General features: G+C 42.3%; 1 protein-coding gene across 1 annotated transcript in view; it reads left to right on the plus strand.

Moving 5' to 3' along the window:
- The window catches only part of LOC126473177 (ABC transporter G family member 20), a 406331-nt gene that overhangs the window by 175143 nt on the left and 213074 nt on the right, over positions 1-18114 (plus strand). Inside the window, exon 2 of the mRNA XM_050100065.1 lies at positions 16149-16334. Within this exon, the coding sequence (XP_049956022.1) occupies positions 16149-16334 (186 nt within the window). The remainder of the gene's footprint in view (positions 1-16148; positions 16335-18114) is intronic.

Consider the following 18114-nt stretch of genomic DNA (forward strand, 5'->3'; position numbering starts at 1 on the left):
AGAAGAGATGTTGAGCAAGAGTCAGTGAGATGGTGAGTCGGGAGAGTCAGGGGATGTACACCCTCCAATCTGAAGAGGGTGTCTTAGTTCTTCACACATTTGGCACCTATGCGACTTGTAACTCTGGCATCTTAGATGTGTTTTCCTGCAGACGGCTGTGAGTGTGTGCATAGAGAAGTGTTTCTTTTAGATTGTTAATGGTGAAGGGGAAGGCTGAAATAGAAAGTATCTTATCTCAAGTGTGTGGTCATATATTGTGATTTGATAACACAGACTGGCGACTTTCTCGTGTGGTAACCTGCAGTGTGTCATTACTGACAGAAGAGAACAACAGTTACACATCAATAATGAGCATCGTTTTAACTGTAGGCACTTTCTCACCGGAAGCTAAGTACCGTTGCTGTAAGAAGCTTTTCCTTGAAGACGGAAACTTGCTTTCTTGTCTCTTCCTACCTTTGTCATTGCAAAATCCAGCAATATGATAAACACTTGGCGCAAAGAATGGCAGCTCACCCTTAACTTAAACAAATACACTGCTTACCACGTAAATAGACGAAATGCTGTTTTTACCATCAGTGATGAGTCAGTCGAATGTGTCGTCAGCCAAATAATTAGAAAGACTTATCCAGTACGATCGAAGGTAGAAACAGTTCATAGTCAAAGCATATATGAAACCGAGGGCCCCAGAAAGCATACTAACGAAGTTTAATCCTTCGACCTGGTCGCATAGCAGCGCAACGCGTAAAACGCTGTTTCTGAACTACACCTCAACAGATTCCACGGATCGCATTAACAACGGTTCATCTCGTACACTGGTCAGCCTGGGAATGGTATCAGTTTCCGACAGCGTGAGTGGATGCTTCTCTGGAGTATAAGAGCCAAAAAGCTGAAACACGAAAGAGTAGAAAACAAAATTAACTCCTTTGTCATATACAGTAAATGACATACAACATTTTCCATCCAATCTTAGACTAGAAGAAACAATTGTAATTGAAATCAATGTAGCAACAGAAGTGAAGTAATTTCAAAATACACAATAGTCGAGTACGCATCATGTACGACCTCTGAAAACGAGAACAATGCTAGACAGGAGAGACGCTTTCGACACGTCTGGTTTCGTAATTGATTTCATCCTTGCTCGAGAGCTTTGGGATGAATTCCATACTAAAAGTTATTTTAGCGTATGTTCATAAAACTACGCATGTGAGTCGCGACTGTACATTGCGGTGATTCGAACAAGTAAATTTTCTGCAATGCAACACAACAACATTTTACTTCGTTGTATGTGCGTGTTATAAAAAAAGTTTTCAATTGTGTGTGTGTAATCTTATGGGACTCAACTGCTAAGGTCATCAGTCCCTAAGCTTACACACTACTTAACCTAAATCATCCTAAGGACAAACTCACACGGCCATGCCCGAGGGAGGATTCGAACCTCCGCCGGGACCAGCCGCACAGTCCATGACTGCAGCGCCTCAGACCGCTCGGCTAATCCTGCGCGGCTGTCCGTGTTATAACTTTAAGGCTAGAAGAAAGAGTAAAATATCTAAAAATGCAAAATTTCTGCTTTTTCCTTTGTGATACAAGAGGTACACACAGAATTTCAAGAACTTGCTCCAGGATTTATTAATTCCCGATATACAAAGAACATTCTTGTAGACATTTCCAGCACAGCTGCTGCAGTTTTACATTTCGCTTAATATACACATACAAAAAAATTGCATCCCTTGGGTTCCCAGAGTTCCAGAACCTGTACAGAAAATTGGAATAGAGATCAACATAAACGTCATTTCCGCCCTTTTTATTACTCATGAAAACCATACATTGCATGTTGTGCCACCATACAGCGAGACCTGCAGAGGTGGTGGTCCAGATTGCTGTACCTATCGATACCTCTAATAATTCCTTCTTGGTGGAATGACTGGAACCGATCGGCAGTCGGACCCCCTCCATCTAAAAGGCGCTGCTCGTGCATGGTTGTTTACATCTTTGGGTGGGTGTAGTGACATCTTTTTTCAAAGGGACTGTGTCTGTGATACAATATCCACAGCCAACGTCTATCTTCAGGAGTTCTGGGAACCGGGATGATGCAAAACTTTTTTTGATGTGTGTATCTGCGAGGAGTAGCATCATGTCATTTTGTAACTAGCTTGTATACCTTAACACAAGTGAAAGCATGTGCTGTGCTCTATTTGATAGGATTTTGAGTTTTTTAACTTTGCTGGTGGTAAGCAACAATTTTGTTTGGTCGTGTATTTAGGTGGCTAGGCAAATGTCAGACTGTAAGTATAATGAAAGTGCAGTTACTCACAGAGGTCCAGTGTAGGCCGTGTGACAACGAAACTTGGTAGATATCTAATGCGTTAATGCCGGTCGACTTACGGTGGAGAAAAATTAATTCCAATTTTGGCCACCAGGTGCAAATCTGGCGCTGTGAATGCAAGAAAGACGTATAGAAATGTTTCCATATGTAATGGATTAAGAACGGGACGTGAGCAGAAAAGGTCAAACAAGTTGGAAAGGTAAAATGTTGATTTTATTACTAACCACCGCTTACGGAATTCGTTCAGTATTACCACAGGAACGTCGACGAGATGCTGTACTGCGCTAGATTCGTACCCGGTGGCCAAAACTGGAACTTATGTTTTACAATGCATTAACATGTCCACCAAGTTTCGCTGCCATACGATTATTACAGCCGACACTGAATCTCCGTGAGTAGCTGCACTTCCATTATAAACAGCCGGGACAAATATCCGGGATTCAGTTATCAGCGGCTCCTAGGACTTTTCTGTCACTTATCGCCTCTTTCCACCGTTGCAAGGAATTGTGTATTTAAAAAATTCAAAGTTGCACCGATGTTCGTAATACTCTTTAAACTGTTGGTCCCCCTCTAATTGCTTGGATAAGTCAGTTCAGTGGCCAGAGGAAGGCAGCTGAAGCCTCCCATTGATGATTAGACGTTGTTGAGCTACCCCGTTACCGGGGTGATGACTGATATGTTTTTTCAACTTCTGTACCAAATAGACCCAAACATTTTTTGTGGAATTAGTGTGGGGTAGTTTAGTGTGCCAGTTGAGGTGCAATTAAGTCTCGGAGTATTCGTCTAGGGCATCTTGTTACGGTCCTCGCGGCTCCCCCCGTCGGAGGTTCGAGTCCTCCATCGGGCATGTGTGTGTGTGTGTCGTCCTCAGTGTAAGTTAGTTTAAGTTAGGTTAAGTAGTGTGTAAGCTGGGGACCGATGACCTCAGCAGTTTGGTCCCATAAGACCTTACCATAAATTTAAAAATTCAATTTTAAGTATTCGTCAAACAAGGAATGTATCTGTGTAGCCCTGGGCACCAGGTTCTTTCTCAAATGAAGGCCTATGTTTGATATTAGTAGACTTCTCGTGACCCGGAGTGCTCATTTCGCCAGTGCTAGTCTGCTTTTTATGGTCTCCTCGTTGCGTCTGCCGTGGGCTATTTTGCTGGCTCTAGGTAGCAGATTTCGTTAACTTCATATACTTCGTAGTCACTAATTCCGATGTTAAGTGTCTCGCTGTTCTCATTTCCGGTGCTTCTCATCACTCTTTGTGGGGTATTCAACTTCAAATGTTGGTTATACGCAGTTTCCTTCGCAATGTTCGCTCGGAAACTGTTTGAGATGGATCTGCATTCACACACGACAACCATGCTTGTCGGGTTTTATACCAGTTGTCACTAACAAGGCGTGACAACTGTCTTACACGACTCCGAGTGGCAGACGACTAGTACATTCCACGTTCATACTCCAACATATCGAGTAACTTAATTCACGGTGTGATCTTGGGAAAGTCCACAGATTAGAGCTCCTTTCTTCGATTCTGCCTCTCTTTCACTCCTACGCATCTTACTGCGCTGATCCCATACAACCGATTGGCTTATACACACACCACTTCACTGCCACGGCTTAAGATAGCGCTGGATGGTCGCATGGCAACGTACAACCAGTTTCATCCCGTCTACACGTTTCCTATGCGACCAGTCTGTCCCATTAAAGGGGTGACTAATGTTTATTCTCGTGCTGAGGCGAAAAAAAGTCGTATTTTGAGTGTATATGGTATTATCAGAATTGTAGTCTTCGCGGATCATTTTTGTCATTCAAAAGAAAAGAACCACTTTTATCTTATTTTGAATGAATCAGCTCCCTGTTGCAAGCGAAGAAAAGTTACCTGCAGTCCTCTGCAGAGAGAGTTGGAAGAAACCGTCACAGCGAAGTGGTTGTAGCAGTGACAAATAAATTCCACTGCTGCAAGGCGGACATCGTCTTGCTTGGCGGTCTGGGTTCTCCCAAGGCGCACAGTGGCAGCGGCAGGGCTCACAACTAGCAAAACCTGTAGGCGTTTCTTTCTGAACGGAGAAAGTACACCTCTCCCGTGTGCTGTATGACTGCGTCATTCTTTGTGGGACCAGGGAATGCCCAGCAGGGCAAAATGTCACAGCTCGTGACCTGTGCTGGAAAAGTGCTGGTGAGAAAAAAGACATGAACAATGGTATTTCGCAATAGTCGTTGTTAGACTGAAGGATTTTCTTTTTCTGGTATTGCAGCGTGCCAACAAAACGGATTGTTGGTGTGCCAAAAGAAGAAAGACCTCGAGACTCACGGGGCGCCGCTGAGATACGTCAACGTATGAACAAAGAGAAACAGGCAACAGTTATATTGTTTCTTTCACGCTTTCAGTCGCGAATGGTGCTTATCGCAAAACAAACACTGAAAAAATGGTAGTTTAGTAAAATAGCTGAGCGACTATGTGGACTGTCTATCACTGAAATCACTAACGTAATTATCTAATGAAATAACTATCTAAGGGAACTATCTGTAGCAGTCGTTTATTTCGCGAATGTGGTAAGATTCGTGCAGCAGATACGAGCAGTAGCCATGAACATTGAATTATCACCTCAAATAAATAAAAAAATCAAGCAGCGACTGTGGAACTTGTTAGAGCATCTCTATGTACCTGCGGAAAAGTGGTCCTATCGGAGCTCAAAAATGGGATTATAATACTGTTTAAAAGACTGGCTGAAAAGTGGGGTACCAGCTGCCTGATTGTACCTTCCTCAGCACCCTTAAAATGTCCCCAAAAGTTTTGGCTTGCGAGCTTGTTCGCACTTTTTTTAATATGCAGTTCGACTCTCACTCCCACAAGCTTTCCTAACTATGATTCACTTACACCCACTAGTCGCTCACGCCCATGCACTCCTACTTACCTATTCTCACTTACTCATTCAGCTCAACTCATTATCTCTTTGTGGCTCTGCCACTGTTTCCTCTCTCACAGCGACAGTCTCCTTCCCTCCTTCCTACTTGTACGGTCTTCTCTCGTTGTCAGTGTCCCTCTTATTCTCTCTTACTGCTGCTACCTGATTCATTTCTTCCTTCTGTTGCTGTCTCTGTTCTTTGTCACTACCTCTGTCTTCTTCGATGTCATTGTCATAGACTCTGTCTGTCATTATCATTGGCTCCCACCCAGTTCCACTTTCTCCTTCTCTTCATTCTCTCCCACTGTTACTGTCCCCTTCACTCTTTTCGTAGCACTGTTCTGTAGCTGTCAACTACGTTGCTCTGCCACTGTCTCCCTCTTCTTCTCACACTGCCAAAGTCTCCTTTGTGCTTTCTATAGCACAACCATGTCTACTATTTTCCGCCGTTCATTACTTTTCCCTCTCTTTCCCACAGCCACTGTTTCCGTCTCTCTCGTCATAAAAACAGCTCGGATATCTTCGCAGGCCACAGTTTTTTGGAATTTTTTTTAAAAATGCTGAGGAAGGTAGAACGAGGCAGCAGGCACTCGACTTCTCAGTCAGTCTATTAAACATGAGTATAGGATAGTAGCATTTTTCCGCTGGTTCCCTTTTTTACCCTTCCACAGCAGTGTGTGTCGTATAAAAAGAACGTTGTAGGTCAGAAAAATTTTGGTAATTTACGTATGTCACAATTTAAATAACGCAAAACTAATTTTATCTGTCTCACCAGATTTTACGTGCACAAAAATTTTACATGTGCTTTAGTACTACAACATTGGATTTCCAGAGCCCTTCTGATGATAACGGAGACAGGTTACAGCATTTTCCTCCGTGATATGTCACTTTATAAACTAAGTTTCCGCCTCACACCGGATTTAAGTACGTAGTACACGTATACAAAGAAGGCAATTTTGAACCTTTGCACCTAGGAAACTAATAAAAAAATATCCAGAAAATTCTGAAGGTTGTTCGAGATCGGCATCTTAGGAATATATCGTAAAACTTTTTGGCATTTACTGTGAACAGCCGTGTTGGAATCCGCTTTTTGTTTCTGGTACGTAGAAATGTTAAAAATCCTTTTCGGGTTTGCTAAGGAACTTCCCACGAGATAATAGTGCCTCCATAAGCCCCTCAAGACCCACCGTAGATCACCTCAAATGCAGAAAGAATCAACTGATTTACCACATTTCCCTAAGCAGGAGGATATGTGTAACATTCATACTTTGACCCTGTACCGTAGGATAGTGACTTTAAGATGATCCTTCTGTTAAGTGTACAAATGGTCTCTAGTTCAAATTTCTTGACCCTACCATTCTGTCTCCAATAGCATCCGAGATATGAGCCTCTAAAGAATCCCGATATTAGGGACGGCGTTTTGAAACATATTTGGTAGCGCATGCTGTCGCATGCGTACCGATTCACAAGTCAATGCGACACTTTTTCCGCGCGATGATTGATTTGCGGCAGACCACAATTTTGGTTATTCAGGAACCGTCCACCTGGAAAATCTCCTCGTTGTTATTTTGTATATGCCTGCCCATTCGCAATAGTTTTTCATCCAAGGAAGGTGTGACTGGATGCCATGTAAGAAGAATACGTAGAAAAAAAAAAAAAAAAAAAGAAAAAAAAAAGAGAGAGAGAGAGAGAGAGAGAGAGAGGCGCTAGGCAGTTTTCGTGCAGCAAAATCATCACCTTGGTCAGCATCTTACAGTGTTACATCTTGACTGCCTCCTGTAACCTCGTTAGGAGACTTCGGCAGTTTACACTACACCATGATAGTCCCAAAATATACCCAGTGCTACGTTCCCCATGATCCTTCGGTGGTGTGAATCCACATTTCTCCGCCATTAATTTTTCTCCTCTGCCTCGGCGTCATGGTGATAGTCAGCTCTCGACTACAGTCATTAGGCGGCTAATGACATCATCAGGATTGGCCTGACACAACTTCAGCATATCTACTGCCAACCAAATTTGGTTACTAACTGGGACTTCTACTATCATGTCACTGGGCCCCTGCTAAAAATTCTCTCCATGCTATTCGCGATATGATGAGAGAGGATGAGCAGCGTTCTGGGTTGTAGTGAAATGGAAACCAGATATTTGTAGTGTTTAGTCCTCAGGCCGTACTTGCACGCAGACCTCCCGGCTCTGTGGTTTGCTGATCTCTTTTCTCTCTCTCTGCGGCGCAGGGTGGAGAAAGAAGGCGGCGGTATCAGTCGCCGAATGGCGCGACTACATGCCGAGTGAAAGTGCTGTCACCAGCGCCTTGGAGGTCGGCCGCCCGCGTAACACTGCAAGCGCCGCAGTAGGTGGAAACCCGAAAAGGGCTCGCGCAGCCGGCTCACCGAATCTGTTTTTCTTTTTCAATTTGTTGTCTTTTAATGGGTACCAGGGAGAAACTGGATAGTAAGTGTAATATCTTTCGCGGTACTCATAACGTTTGAGATCTACTGGTTAGGCACCACAGCCGCGATTAAGACACTGAAGAGCCAAAGAAACGGGTACACCTGCCTAATATCTTGTAGGGCCCCCACGAGCACGCAGAAGTGCCGCAACAGGACGTGGCATGGACTTTACTAATGTCGTAAGTAGTGCTGGAGGGAGATGACACCACGAATCCTGGAGGGCTATCCATAAATCCGTAAGAGTACGAGGGGTTGGAGATCTGTTCTGAACAGCACGTTGCAAGTCATCCCAGATGTGCACGATAATGTTCATGTCTGGAGAGTTTGATGTCCAGAGGCGTGTGATGTGTCGCATTGTCCTGCTAAAATTTCCAAGTCCGTTGGAATGCACAATGGACATGAATGCATAGAGATGATCAGACAGCATGCTTACGTACGCGTCGCCTGTCAGAGTTGTATCCCGACATATCAGGGGTCCCATTTAACTCCAACTGCACACGTCCCACACCATTACAGAGCCTCCACCAGCTTGAACAGTCCTCTGCTGACACGCAGGGTCCATGGATTCATGAGTGTCTCCATGCCCGTTCACGTCCATCTGCTTGATACAATTTGAAACGTGACTGGTCCGACCAGGCAACATGTTTCCAGTCATCAACTGTCCAACAGTCCAGTGTCGGTGTTGAAGGGCCCAAGCGAGGCGTAAAGCTTTGTGTCGTGCAGTCAACAAGGGTACACGATTGGCCCTTCGGCTCCAAAAGCCCATGTCGATGATGTTTCGTTGAATGGTTCGCACGCTGACACTTGTAGATGGCCCAACAATGAAACTGCAGCAGTTTGCCGAAGGGTTCCACTTCTGTCACGTTGAACAATTCTCTTCAGTCGTCATTGGTCCCTTTCTTGCAGAATCTCTTTCCGGCCGCAGCGATATCTGAGATTTGACGTTTTACTGGATTCCTGATATTCATGGTACACTCGTGAAATGGTCGTACGGGAAAATGCCCACTTCATCGCTACCTCGGAGACGCTGTGTCCCATCGTTCGTGCGCCGACTATAACACCAAGTTCAAACTCACTTAAATCTTTATAACCTGCCATCGTAGCAGCAGTAACAGATTTAACAACTGCGCCAGATACTCGTTGTCTTATATAGACGTTGCCAAATGCAACGCCGTATTCTGCCCGTTTACATATCTCTGTATTTGAAAACGCATGCCTATAACTGTTTCTTTGACGCTTTAGTATATAAACAATTGCGACATCCACACCAGTGTGTTAGATTATATGGCTAATTTGTGAAACACTCCATTGCTAGCTTAGAGCGTGTGGTGACTCTCAGTGTACAAACAGATGTGGGTATATCACCCGCGTAAATGTATGACATAACCGTATGCTTTGCACAGTTAATGTGTGAATCGGTACAACATCCGAACATGCACCCGCCAACCATGCGCAGAAAGCTTTGTGCAGAGGAGCCAGATGACACGTAAGGAGAAATGCCAGGCACTGTCTTGTTACTACAAATGCCCAGGGTGACGGACTGAATCGGTTGCTTATTGCACAACGTCGTGTATTGCGTACAGAATTTGTACAAACCGACCAGAGGATTAGAGGAGTATAGTGGATACCGTTTACATCTGGAAATGGCTATGATGGAACTACAAGATTAAAAACCAACATCTGGACCATCGTACAAATCAGTGTTTGAAACAGGTGGAGAAAACGACTGTGATGGAGCACACACTATATGAGCACGACCATGTAATGAAATTCGCTGGCACACAGGGTGTCACTGTGGAGAAAAATACCACCCCCGCTAGTTCATCGAAGCTCTTGAAATCAATAATAGCCGCGAGGGATTAGCCGAGCGGTCTAAGGCGCTACAGTCTGTGTGGCTGGTCCCGGCAGAGGTTCGAGTCCTCCCTCGAGCATGGGTGTGTCTGTTTGTCCTTGGGATAATTTAGCTTAAGTAGTGCGTAAGCTTAGGGACTGATGACATTAGCAGTTAAGTCCCATAAGATTTCACACACATTTTGTACATTTTTTTAAAAATCATTAATAAGACAATTGTTTGAACGAAAATGGTGAAAGTGTAAAGATAAATGGAGCCTCGATTCCCCCACAGAGGCTGACGGGCATTGTAGGTAGCAGTTCGAGAACGACAACATTACAAAGGTAATGTCCTCAGACGATGGTGCCCAAAAACGCACATTCTCCGGCCCCAGTCTCGACTCCGGTACGCCACCAGCAACGAAGCGCGACTCCTTGGCAATGGTAGCCACTTGTGCAGATGAAACTTCAGAGAAATCACTAAATGAGCGTCGATGGATGACCCACAGACGAGCGCCTACAGGCAACCGTGAAACATGTGGCTACCGACACTCTAAAAAATTTATTTAGAAATTATCTTTGGATATTGCAGAAATGTCAAGTCACAGAGTGAAGCCACCCTCATGGATCTATGGGTTTCAGTTTTTACGGTTTATCATAATATTGTACAGTGCTAGAGAGAATAATCGAATAGCTGTCAACTTCTTATCTTGAATCACGTGAGAAGGATAAATATTTTTTTCGATCCTTATTTCTTTAAAAAGAAATACAGTGCAAGTGAAACTTCCTGGCAAATTAAAGCTGGGGGGGGGGGGGGGTTGTAATCTGGGAATGTTTCACACTGCAGCGAGGGTGAGATGTTATGAAATTTACCGCCAGTTTAAAACTGTGTATCAGATCGGTATTTAAACGGGAAAGCTATCCTTTCCCGGTCACTGCCCTAAGTGGATGAGCTATTCAGACACGACTCGTAAGCCTCCCTCTCAACTTCAGTTCCGCTAATGCCTCATATCTTACATCCCAAGCTTCGCGAAAGCTGCACATACCTTGCAGGACTAGCACTTCTTGAAGAAAGGATACGGCGGGGAAAAGGCTTCCACAGCGTTGGGGTATATACAGGGTGGGCCAAGTGATACCGGCCTGGAAAATATTTCATGCATTTTAAGGCAGGCAACACAATTTACATATTTCACTCCCCCGAGGAGGACAATGTAAGCTGTCTGTCTTAAGATGCATGAAATATTTTCCGGATCACTATCACTTTGCCCACCCTGTATATGAATTTAATAAACGATGTATGTAAAATACTGCATATGCTCGACTTGAGATCTTAGTCCAGTTTTCTCGAATGAATCACCACCTTCACTTCGAAACGACAGTTTACTTTCCAGTAACCACATGATTTCTGGTGTTTACCAGCACCGTTACTCGTGTAGGCGTTTGCACACATGTAACAATAAATACCGTTTGCCTCGCACTTACTTTCAAGAGATCGTGGTCTCTCGCTTGCTAGTTGGCTATACGATTAATATTTTACGGATAACACTAGAGCTGCAGTATTTACAGAATGTTTTGTAGCTTCAGTATGGTGGGAAAGAGACAGATATTATGCCTCTGTCCCGTACGAGGCAAGAAGAAAAGTAGTAGCAATGTTGTCAGGTTGAGCACCAAATTCTGCCATGAATACATGTACCAACAAGATAAATGTTTCAGATCTCCCCATGAGATATTACAAGGAAGGTAAATTGGCGTACAAGTATTCCTCTCCACACAACACGAAATTTCTGCTTTTAATATAGGGTTGGTGTTAAGTTTCAAACACCACTGTACTCGGAATTTTTTGGATTGATAGTGCTTAGTAGCATATGTCTGCTTAGACATCGTGTACTATGTTTTTGTGACAGAGTGGAAGTAAAGCCTGGACCATTAATTTGTACCAGAGAAATGAAAACGGGGATAATTGCTTTATGATTGTTGACTAACGGAGACTACACTGAACAGAGCGCGCTCTTTACCTAACTGTGTCTAGGGTACAGGACTCCCATGTCCAGAGTTATAGGATGCTTGTGTGCTCATGGTAAATGGGTAATCTGAAAGCTGACGCGTACCATCAGACGGACAAATGAGGAAGAAGTGAGGTTAATGTACAACCTGAGAGCGGCGTATTACAGTTTTATGTGAAGCAATCTGTTAGTTTTTCATATCTTTACACAAACTTTATAATTACCTACAGACGCAATGACATATAATCTATTGCCATAGGACTAGATTATTTAAAGCTTCACAGAACTTCGGAAATTTAATTGTAACAATGATACTAGTATTTACTACGATATTTAGAGATAAAAATACTTTTTTTTAGAGCACAATGAATTTGCATACCTGTAGATTCATTTTCAAATGCCAACTAAAATTGACACATATGTATAGATCTGATCCCTACCGTTTCTTTGATTATCGCAAGGAAATTATTGCGTTGGTGGCATTAATTCACAAGGTATTTCAGAGATATGATCTATGTTTACGGCTTCAATTATACTTACTGCAACTGTTCACAATCTACTCTCGTGTTTCTTTAGTAGCGGAGCATTTAAGCAATTACATACGTGCAGTTTATCTGTGTTCGCGGTCGCTGCGCACAGTAAACACTGAGGACGTGCGCTGCAACAAATTATTACGATGATTTTCTTTCGTTGTCAAATTCATAAGCGACTGCCACTTTTCAAAATGTTAAATTACAATGTTCCATGATGTTATTATTTTTCCAGCGCGTGTTCCATCTGTAATGTTTCTTCCTTACACGTCTGTCATCAGCATCTGCACAAATATTCCACAACCAACTGCAGAGTGCATTATGGAGAGCATTTCTGAGCGTCGTCCCTCACTCTTCATTCCTCTTTTGAACCGTGCAAAGTAAACTGAATGACTGGAGGGTGAATCCCATAAGTCTCCGGTTTAAGGCAGTAACAAATTTTATCTAACAGATTTCGCTTCTTCTCTTCCGTGATCCAAAATAATCCAATGTAGAGTGGATTTCTTCCGGCTGCCTGGCTCATTTACTTCCAAGAACTTCATGTAAAATACACAGTAAGTCTTATTGTAAACCACGGTACTTGCAGTTCTGCTTTAACTTGACTTCCGGTCCGGGTTTATATCTTTACATCCACATTTAAAGCAAAAGGATTGAAGACTGGATCCTGAAAACAGAAATAAAGTAAGATTTCCACTAAATTTTGAAACTGATATGATTTCGCTTGTTTTCATAGTCATGGAGAAGTTCACACGGCTTGTTTTGTGTGGTAGTCAACTACTGGATTAATTCCTATTGTATTGTAGTTTTCTACTACAGTTATGTTCGAGTTAGCGGTATATATGACTATCTTTAGAGACAAATTTTATTCTTTACGAGGCATATAGTTTATCGCAATACGTAAATTGCTCTTACTTATAGCAGCATTACAAAACGATACTCGAATAGAGCGTCATTCCACTCACTTTTCTTTTAGGTTATTTAGTCGTAGCCAGTTTTTTCTTCACGTATGTTTCAAATTTCCTTTAACGTCTGTCCACTGGTAAGTGATAATTATCCTTTATCGTACATTGTCTATGTGTTTCACAAGGAGTTACGATATCCCTTTAGATCCACAGTACAATCATTCACTCTCGGCAAGATGGCAGGTTGGAATAGCTGTTTCTACAGAAGTCGGCATATGACTTCATTCCGATGTTCACTTGTTTCTAGCCGCTACCAGCCATAGCTTTCAGTGCTATATGCAAACAACATCTTCTTTAAATATATGAATAAAAGTGGTTTCAAATTAAATTACATGCATCATTTCTGTGAACTCCAAGTCCACGTGTTACGTCTGCTATCCTTTACGAGTACGTAGACGCTCTAAATACAGTGATGGTACAGACTTCTATGTATGCAGCTACTCCTGTCAATCACTGCTCCCAGTGTCTTCAGGGTATTTTTAATAGTATTCCTACCCCTACTAAATAAATAAATACATACACACATAGAAAAGGTTGTTCCATGGTGAATTAAATAAAGAAGGGTCTAATATAAGAACTCTGATATTGAGGATCATGAACATTCTTTTATTTGATTATTTGTCATCCATCACCACATGTAGTACAACTAAAATTTGTCACCGTGACATTCTAGATAGCGTATCTTTTGCCTTCGCGAACTTTTGCTATTCGATTCACTCATGCTCTGTTCAGCTGACCAAATCATAACAACACAACCTTCTTTCACAGCCACTACTTACCGTGGCCTGCCACGAACTATGAATGCAGGAAGCTCTAACACTACACCTATGACGATCAGCAGTATACGTGACTTGTTCTGTAGTCAACTAAATATCATTTGATCTGCCATCGATAGCCAGACAGACTCTGAATGAAAAAATGCCAATAAAAATATAAAAATGAAAGAACAAATAATACAAAATGCATGTATTACGTGTAGGTATACACGAACCTTACATGGTGGGTCTGTTACATGTTCGCAGATATATATATATATATATATATATATATATATATGAAATCTGCGAAATGATGTGAAACGAGTTAGTTTACAGATCCATTTGACATAAAGAACACATATGTCTTTCAGTCTTATTCCTGCAACTATACACAGAAATATGCTTCTTTTACAAGCTACTGGTTTTGAATAAAAATTCATTTATGGAATAAGATTTGTCAAGAAGAAATGATTCTAGGTGAGGTAAAAACCTATTCTGCTACTTCTCAGACATTTTTGTTCTGGAGACTACTATCACCAAAGTAAGAGAATGTTGTAAACAGCATTCTTCCAACAGAAAGTCAGTGCCCTCCAAAATGTAACTATTGTTTTTTTTTTTTTTTTTTTTTTTTTGACTTGTCAGTCTTCTGACTGGTTTGATGCAGCCAGCCACATATCCCTCTCCTATGTCAAACGTTTCATTTCAGAGTAGCATTTATAGCCTACGTCCTCAATTATATGCTGGACGTACTCCAATATCTATATTCCTCTATAGTTTTTACCCTCTGCAGCTCCATCTAGTACTACTGATGATGTTATCCCCGATGTCTTAAAACATGTCCTATCACCTTGTCCCTTCTTTTTGTTAGCATTTTCCGTATATTCCTTTCCTCACTAATTTTGCGGAGCGCCTCCTCATTCCTTGCTTTGTCAGTCGACCTAATTTTCAACGTTTTCCTGTAGCACCACGTATCAAATGGTTCGATTCCCTTCCGTTACGGTTTTCCCACAGTTCGTATTTCACTACCTCAGAATGCTGTGCTCCAAACATACAGTCTCAGAAATTTCTTCCTCAAATTAAGACCTATGACTGATGCTAGTAAGCTTCCCTTGACCAGGAACGCTCAGTGCTAGTCTGGTGTTTATTTCGTCCTTGCTCCACCCAAAATGGGTTCTTTTACTACCTATGTAGCAGAATTCGTTAACTTCATCCATTCCGTGATTACCAATCCTGATGTTAGATCATCTATCTACTGTTTCTCATTACTTTCGTTTTTTTTTTTTTCAATTTACAATCAATCTGTAATCTGTATTCATTAGAGTGTTCGTCCCATTCAACAGATCCTGTAAGTCTTCTTCATTTTAACTGAGGATAGCAATGTCACCAGCGAATCCTACCATTTGTATCCTTTCATCTTGAATTTGAATCACACTCTTGAACATTTCTTTTATTTCTGTCATAGAATGAACAGTAGGGGAGAAGGACTACATCCAAATCTTACACACTTTTTAGTTCGCGCACTTCGTTCTTGGTTTCCAAGTCTTGGTTCTCGTACATATTGTATACCGGGTGATCAAAAAGTCAATATAAATTTGAAAACTTAATAAACCACGGAATAATGTAGATAGTGAGGTGCAAATTGACACACATGCTTGAAATGACATGGGGTTTCATTAGAACCAAAATGCAGGATGGCGCTCCGCTTCATATTGCTAGACGCGTGAAAGATCTCTTGCGCGCGTCGTTTGGTGATGATCGTGTGCTCAGCCGCCAGTTTCGTCATGCTTGGCCTCTCAGGTCCCCAGACCTCAGTCCGTGCAATTATTGGCTTTGGGGTTACCTGAAGTCGCAAGTGTATCGTGATCGACCGACATCTCTAGGGATGCTGAAAGACAACATCCGACGCCAATGCCTCACCATAACTCCGGACATACTTTACAGTGCTGTTCACAACATTATTCCTCGACTACAGCTATTGTTGAGGAATGATGGTGGACATATTGAGCATTTCCTCTAAAGAGCTTTGTCTTTTTTTGTTATGCTAATTGTTTCTATTCTGATCAGATGAAGCGCCATTTGTGTGACATTTTTTGAACTTTTGTATTGTTTTGGTTCTAATAAAACCCCATGTCATTCCAAGCATGTGTGTAAATTTTTACCTCTCTATCTACATTATTCCGTGATTTATTCAGTTTTCAAATTTATACTGACTTTTTGATCACCCGGTATTACGTGCCTTTCGGTAAAGCTTACCCTTACCTTCCTCAAAATTTCGTACACCTTCCATCATGTACCATGGAGGCTGCACGCTTTCAGAAGTAGAGTACAAGTGTGTGGTGAGTGCAGCCGCTGTAATACGATCCTAACGGTGTGGTTCCTTCTGCCTGTGCCCGCAGGGAGGTGAACAGCAGCGCGGAGGCGGGCCCGCCGGCGCGGCCGCAGCTGATGTCGCAGCAGTCGAGTGTGTGGGCGCGCAGGCAGCAGGCGGTCTGCGTGCGGCACGCCTTCAAGCACTACGGCTCCAACAAGAACCCCAACCACGTGCTCACCAACCTCAACATGACCGTCGCCAAGGGCACCATGTGAGTACCACCCGAAATACTACCCCTCTCCTCACTGCCAAGTGGCTCATACTCAAGCGCCCGTTAAAATGGCAACCCCACAGAGGAAGTATGCAGCAAACGTCTAATTCTTTAAAGCGTTTATTAATGGTCCTGTCAACATTTCCTGTATTTATTAGGCGACTAGTTTCGAACCTTACAGATTCATTGATCTACGGAGGCTGCACTGACAGTGCCTGATCTTAATAACAAACATTGGGTGGCAACACATTCTGTGTAAATGTTTGTAGGATGAATGCCTCAATCCACACGTGCCTGTTCCCACGTCAAAATCAAATTGGAGGTCAACATAACAGCACCAATCATCGAAAGTTTCTTGGTGCTGTTGGCTATGCTGACCTCCATTTTGATTTTGGCTTGGTAACAAGTATGTGTGGATTGTGGCAGTCATCTTGCAAACATTTATAGAGCATGTGTTACCACTCAATGTTCATTATTAAGATCAGGCACTGTCAGTGCAACCTCAGTAGATCAGGCATGAAAAGGTACTTGTAAGGTTCTAAACTACTCGTCTAATAAATACTACAACTGTTGACAGAACCATTAATAGATACTTTAAGGAATTTAAATAAAGTTGGTGTTGCCTATCAACGAAATGTTGTACTCAAGAAATGTCTAACTGGCGTGAAGTATAGTATACAAGTGGATATGTAAATTATTAGCATTTCAGCGCAGCTGCATGAAGTAGGCAGGAAACTAAATTATATAGCTGGTTTCTCACACACAGAACGTATCTGAATATGGATTGTTTGTGACAAGACCGTGTTAACGTTGTGTAAAATCAAGAAAAGTCTACTTGCACTTCTCAATATTCGACAGCAGCAGAATCGTGCCCAGTCGAGACTGTGGTTTATGGTTCTGCGATTCTGCTGCTCGCTTTGGTGGGGATCGGTCGCCTCCTGCCAATATGGAATCGATGGTTTCAGGAGGACCATACACAGCGCCATGTGGAATCTCAGTGGCTCCACGCGACTAGCGTCAGAGAGATATTATGGTATGTTAATAACATTTAGTTCGGGACCGTGTGAAAGGCATGACAGGCAGGAATTTTTGAAACGCGGAACAATGAACTCATTACGCTTTCTAAGTATGAAACAAACCATTCCACATTTGCAGAGCAATTAAAACATCACAACCAACATTCTATAAATACGGAACAAGATATGAAAACAATTAATCAGAATAAACAACCACAACAAATACCATATACAAATGTATGAAAACTATCACATCCAGAAAGCGATTGCAGAGGACAAACATGTGATAAACGAGCAGACACACATCAACACAGGCTCTCTAGCAAAATTAACGAAGGAAACCATTCCACCTGTACATGCACACATATGAAGGGCTTACTTCAATAGTGGTACAAGTCCATTTTTGTTCATTCTGAGATACAAAGTCCTAAAGTTAAATGAGCGCTGAAAAATCTGCAGTTGAGACGCCAGAAATATTCAAGTATACATACTGCAAGTATATATACTTAAATATTTCTGGTATCTCAACTGCAAATTTTTCAGCGCTCATTTAACTTTAGGACTCTGTATCTCAGAATGAACAAAATGGACTTGACCCACTATTGAAATAAGCCCTTCATATTATCTCTCTCTCTCTCTCTCTCCCTCTCTCTCTCTCTCTCTGTCTCTCTCTCTCTTTCCTCTCTCTCTCTCTCTCACACACACGCACACACACAGACACACACACACACGCGCGCACGCACAAAACACAAACAGATCACAGA

This window comes from Schistocerca serialis, chromosome 4 (assembly GCF_023864345.2).
Source record: "Schistocerca serialis cubense isolate TAMUIC-IGC-003099 chromosome 4, iqSchSeri2.2, whole genome shotgun sequence".
In the NCBI taxonomy this organism is placed as follows: Eukaryota; Metazoa; Arthropoda; class Insecta; order Orthoptera; family Acrididae; genus Schistocerca; species Schistocerca serialis.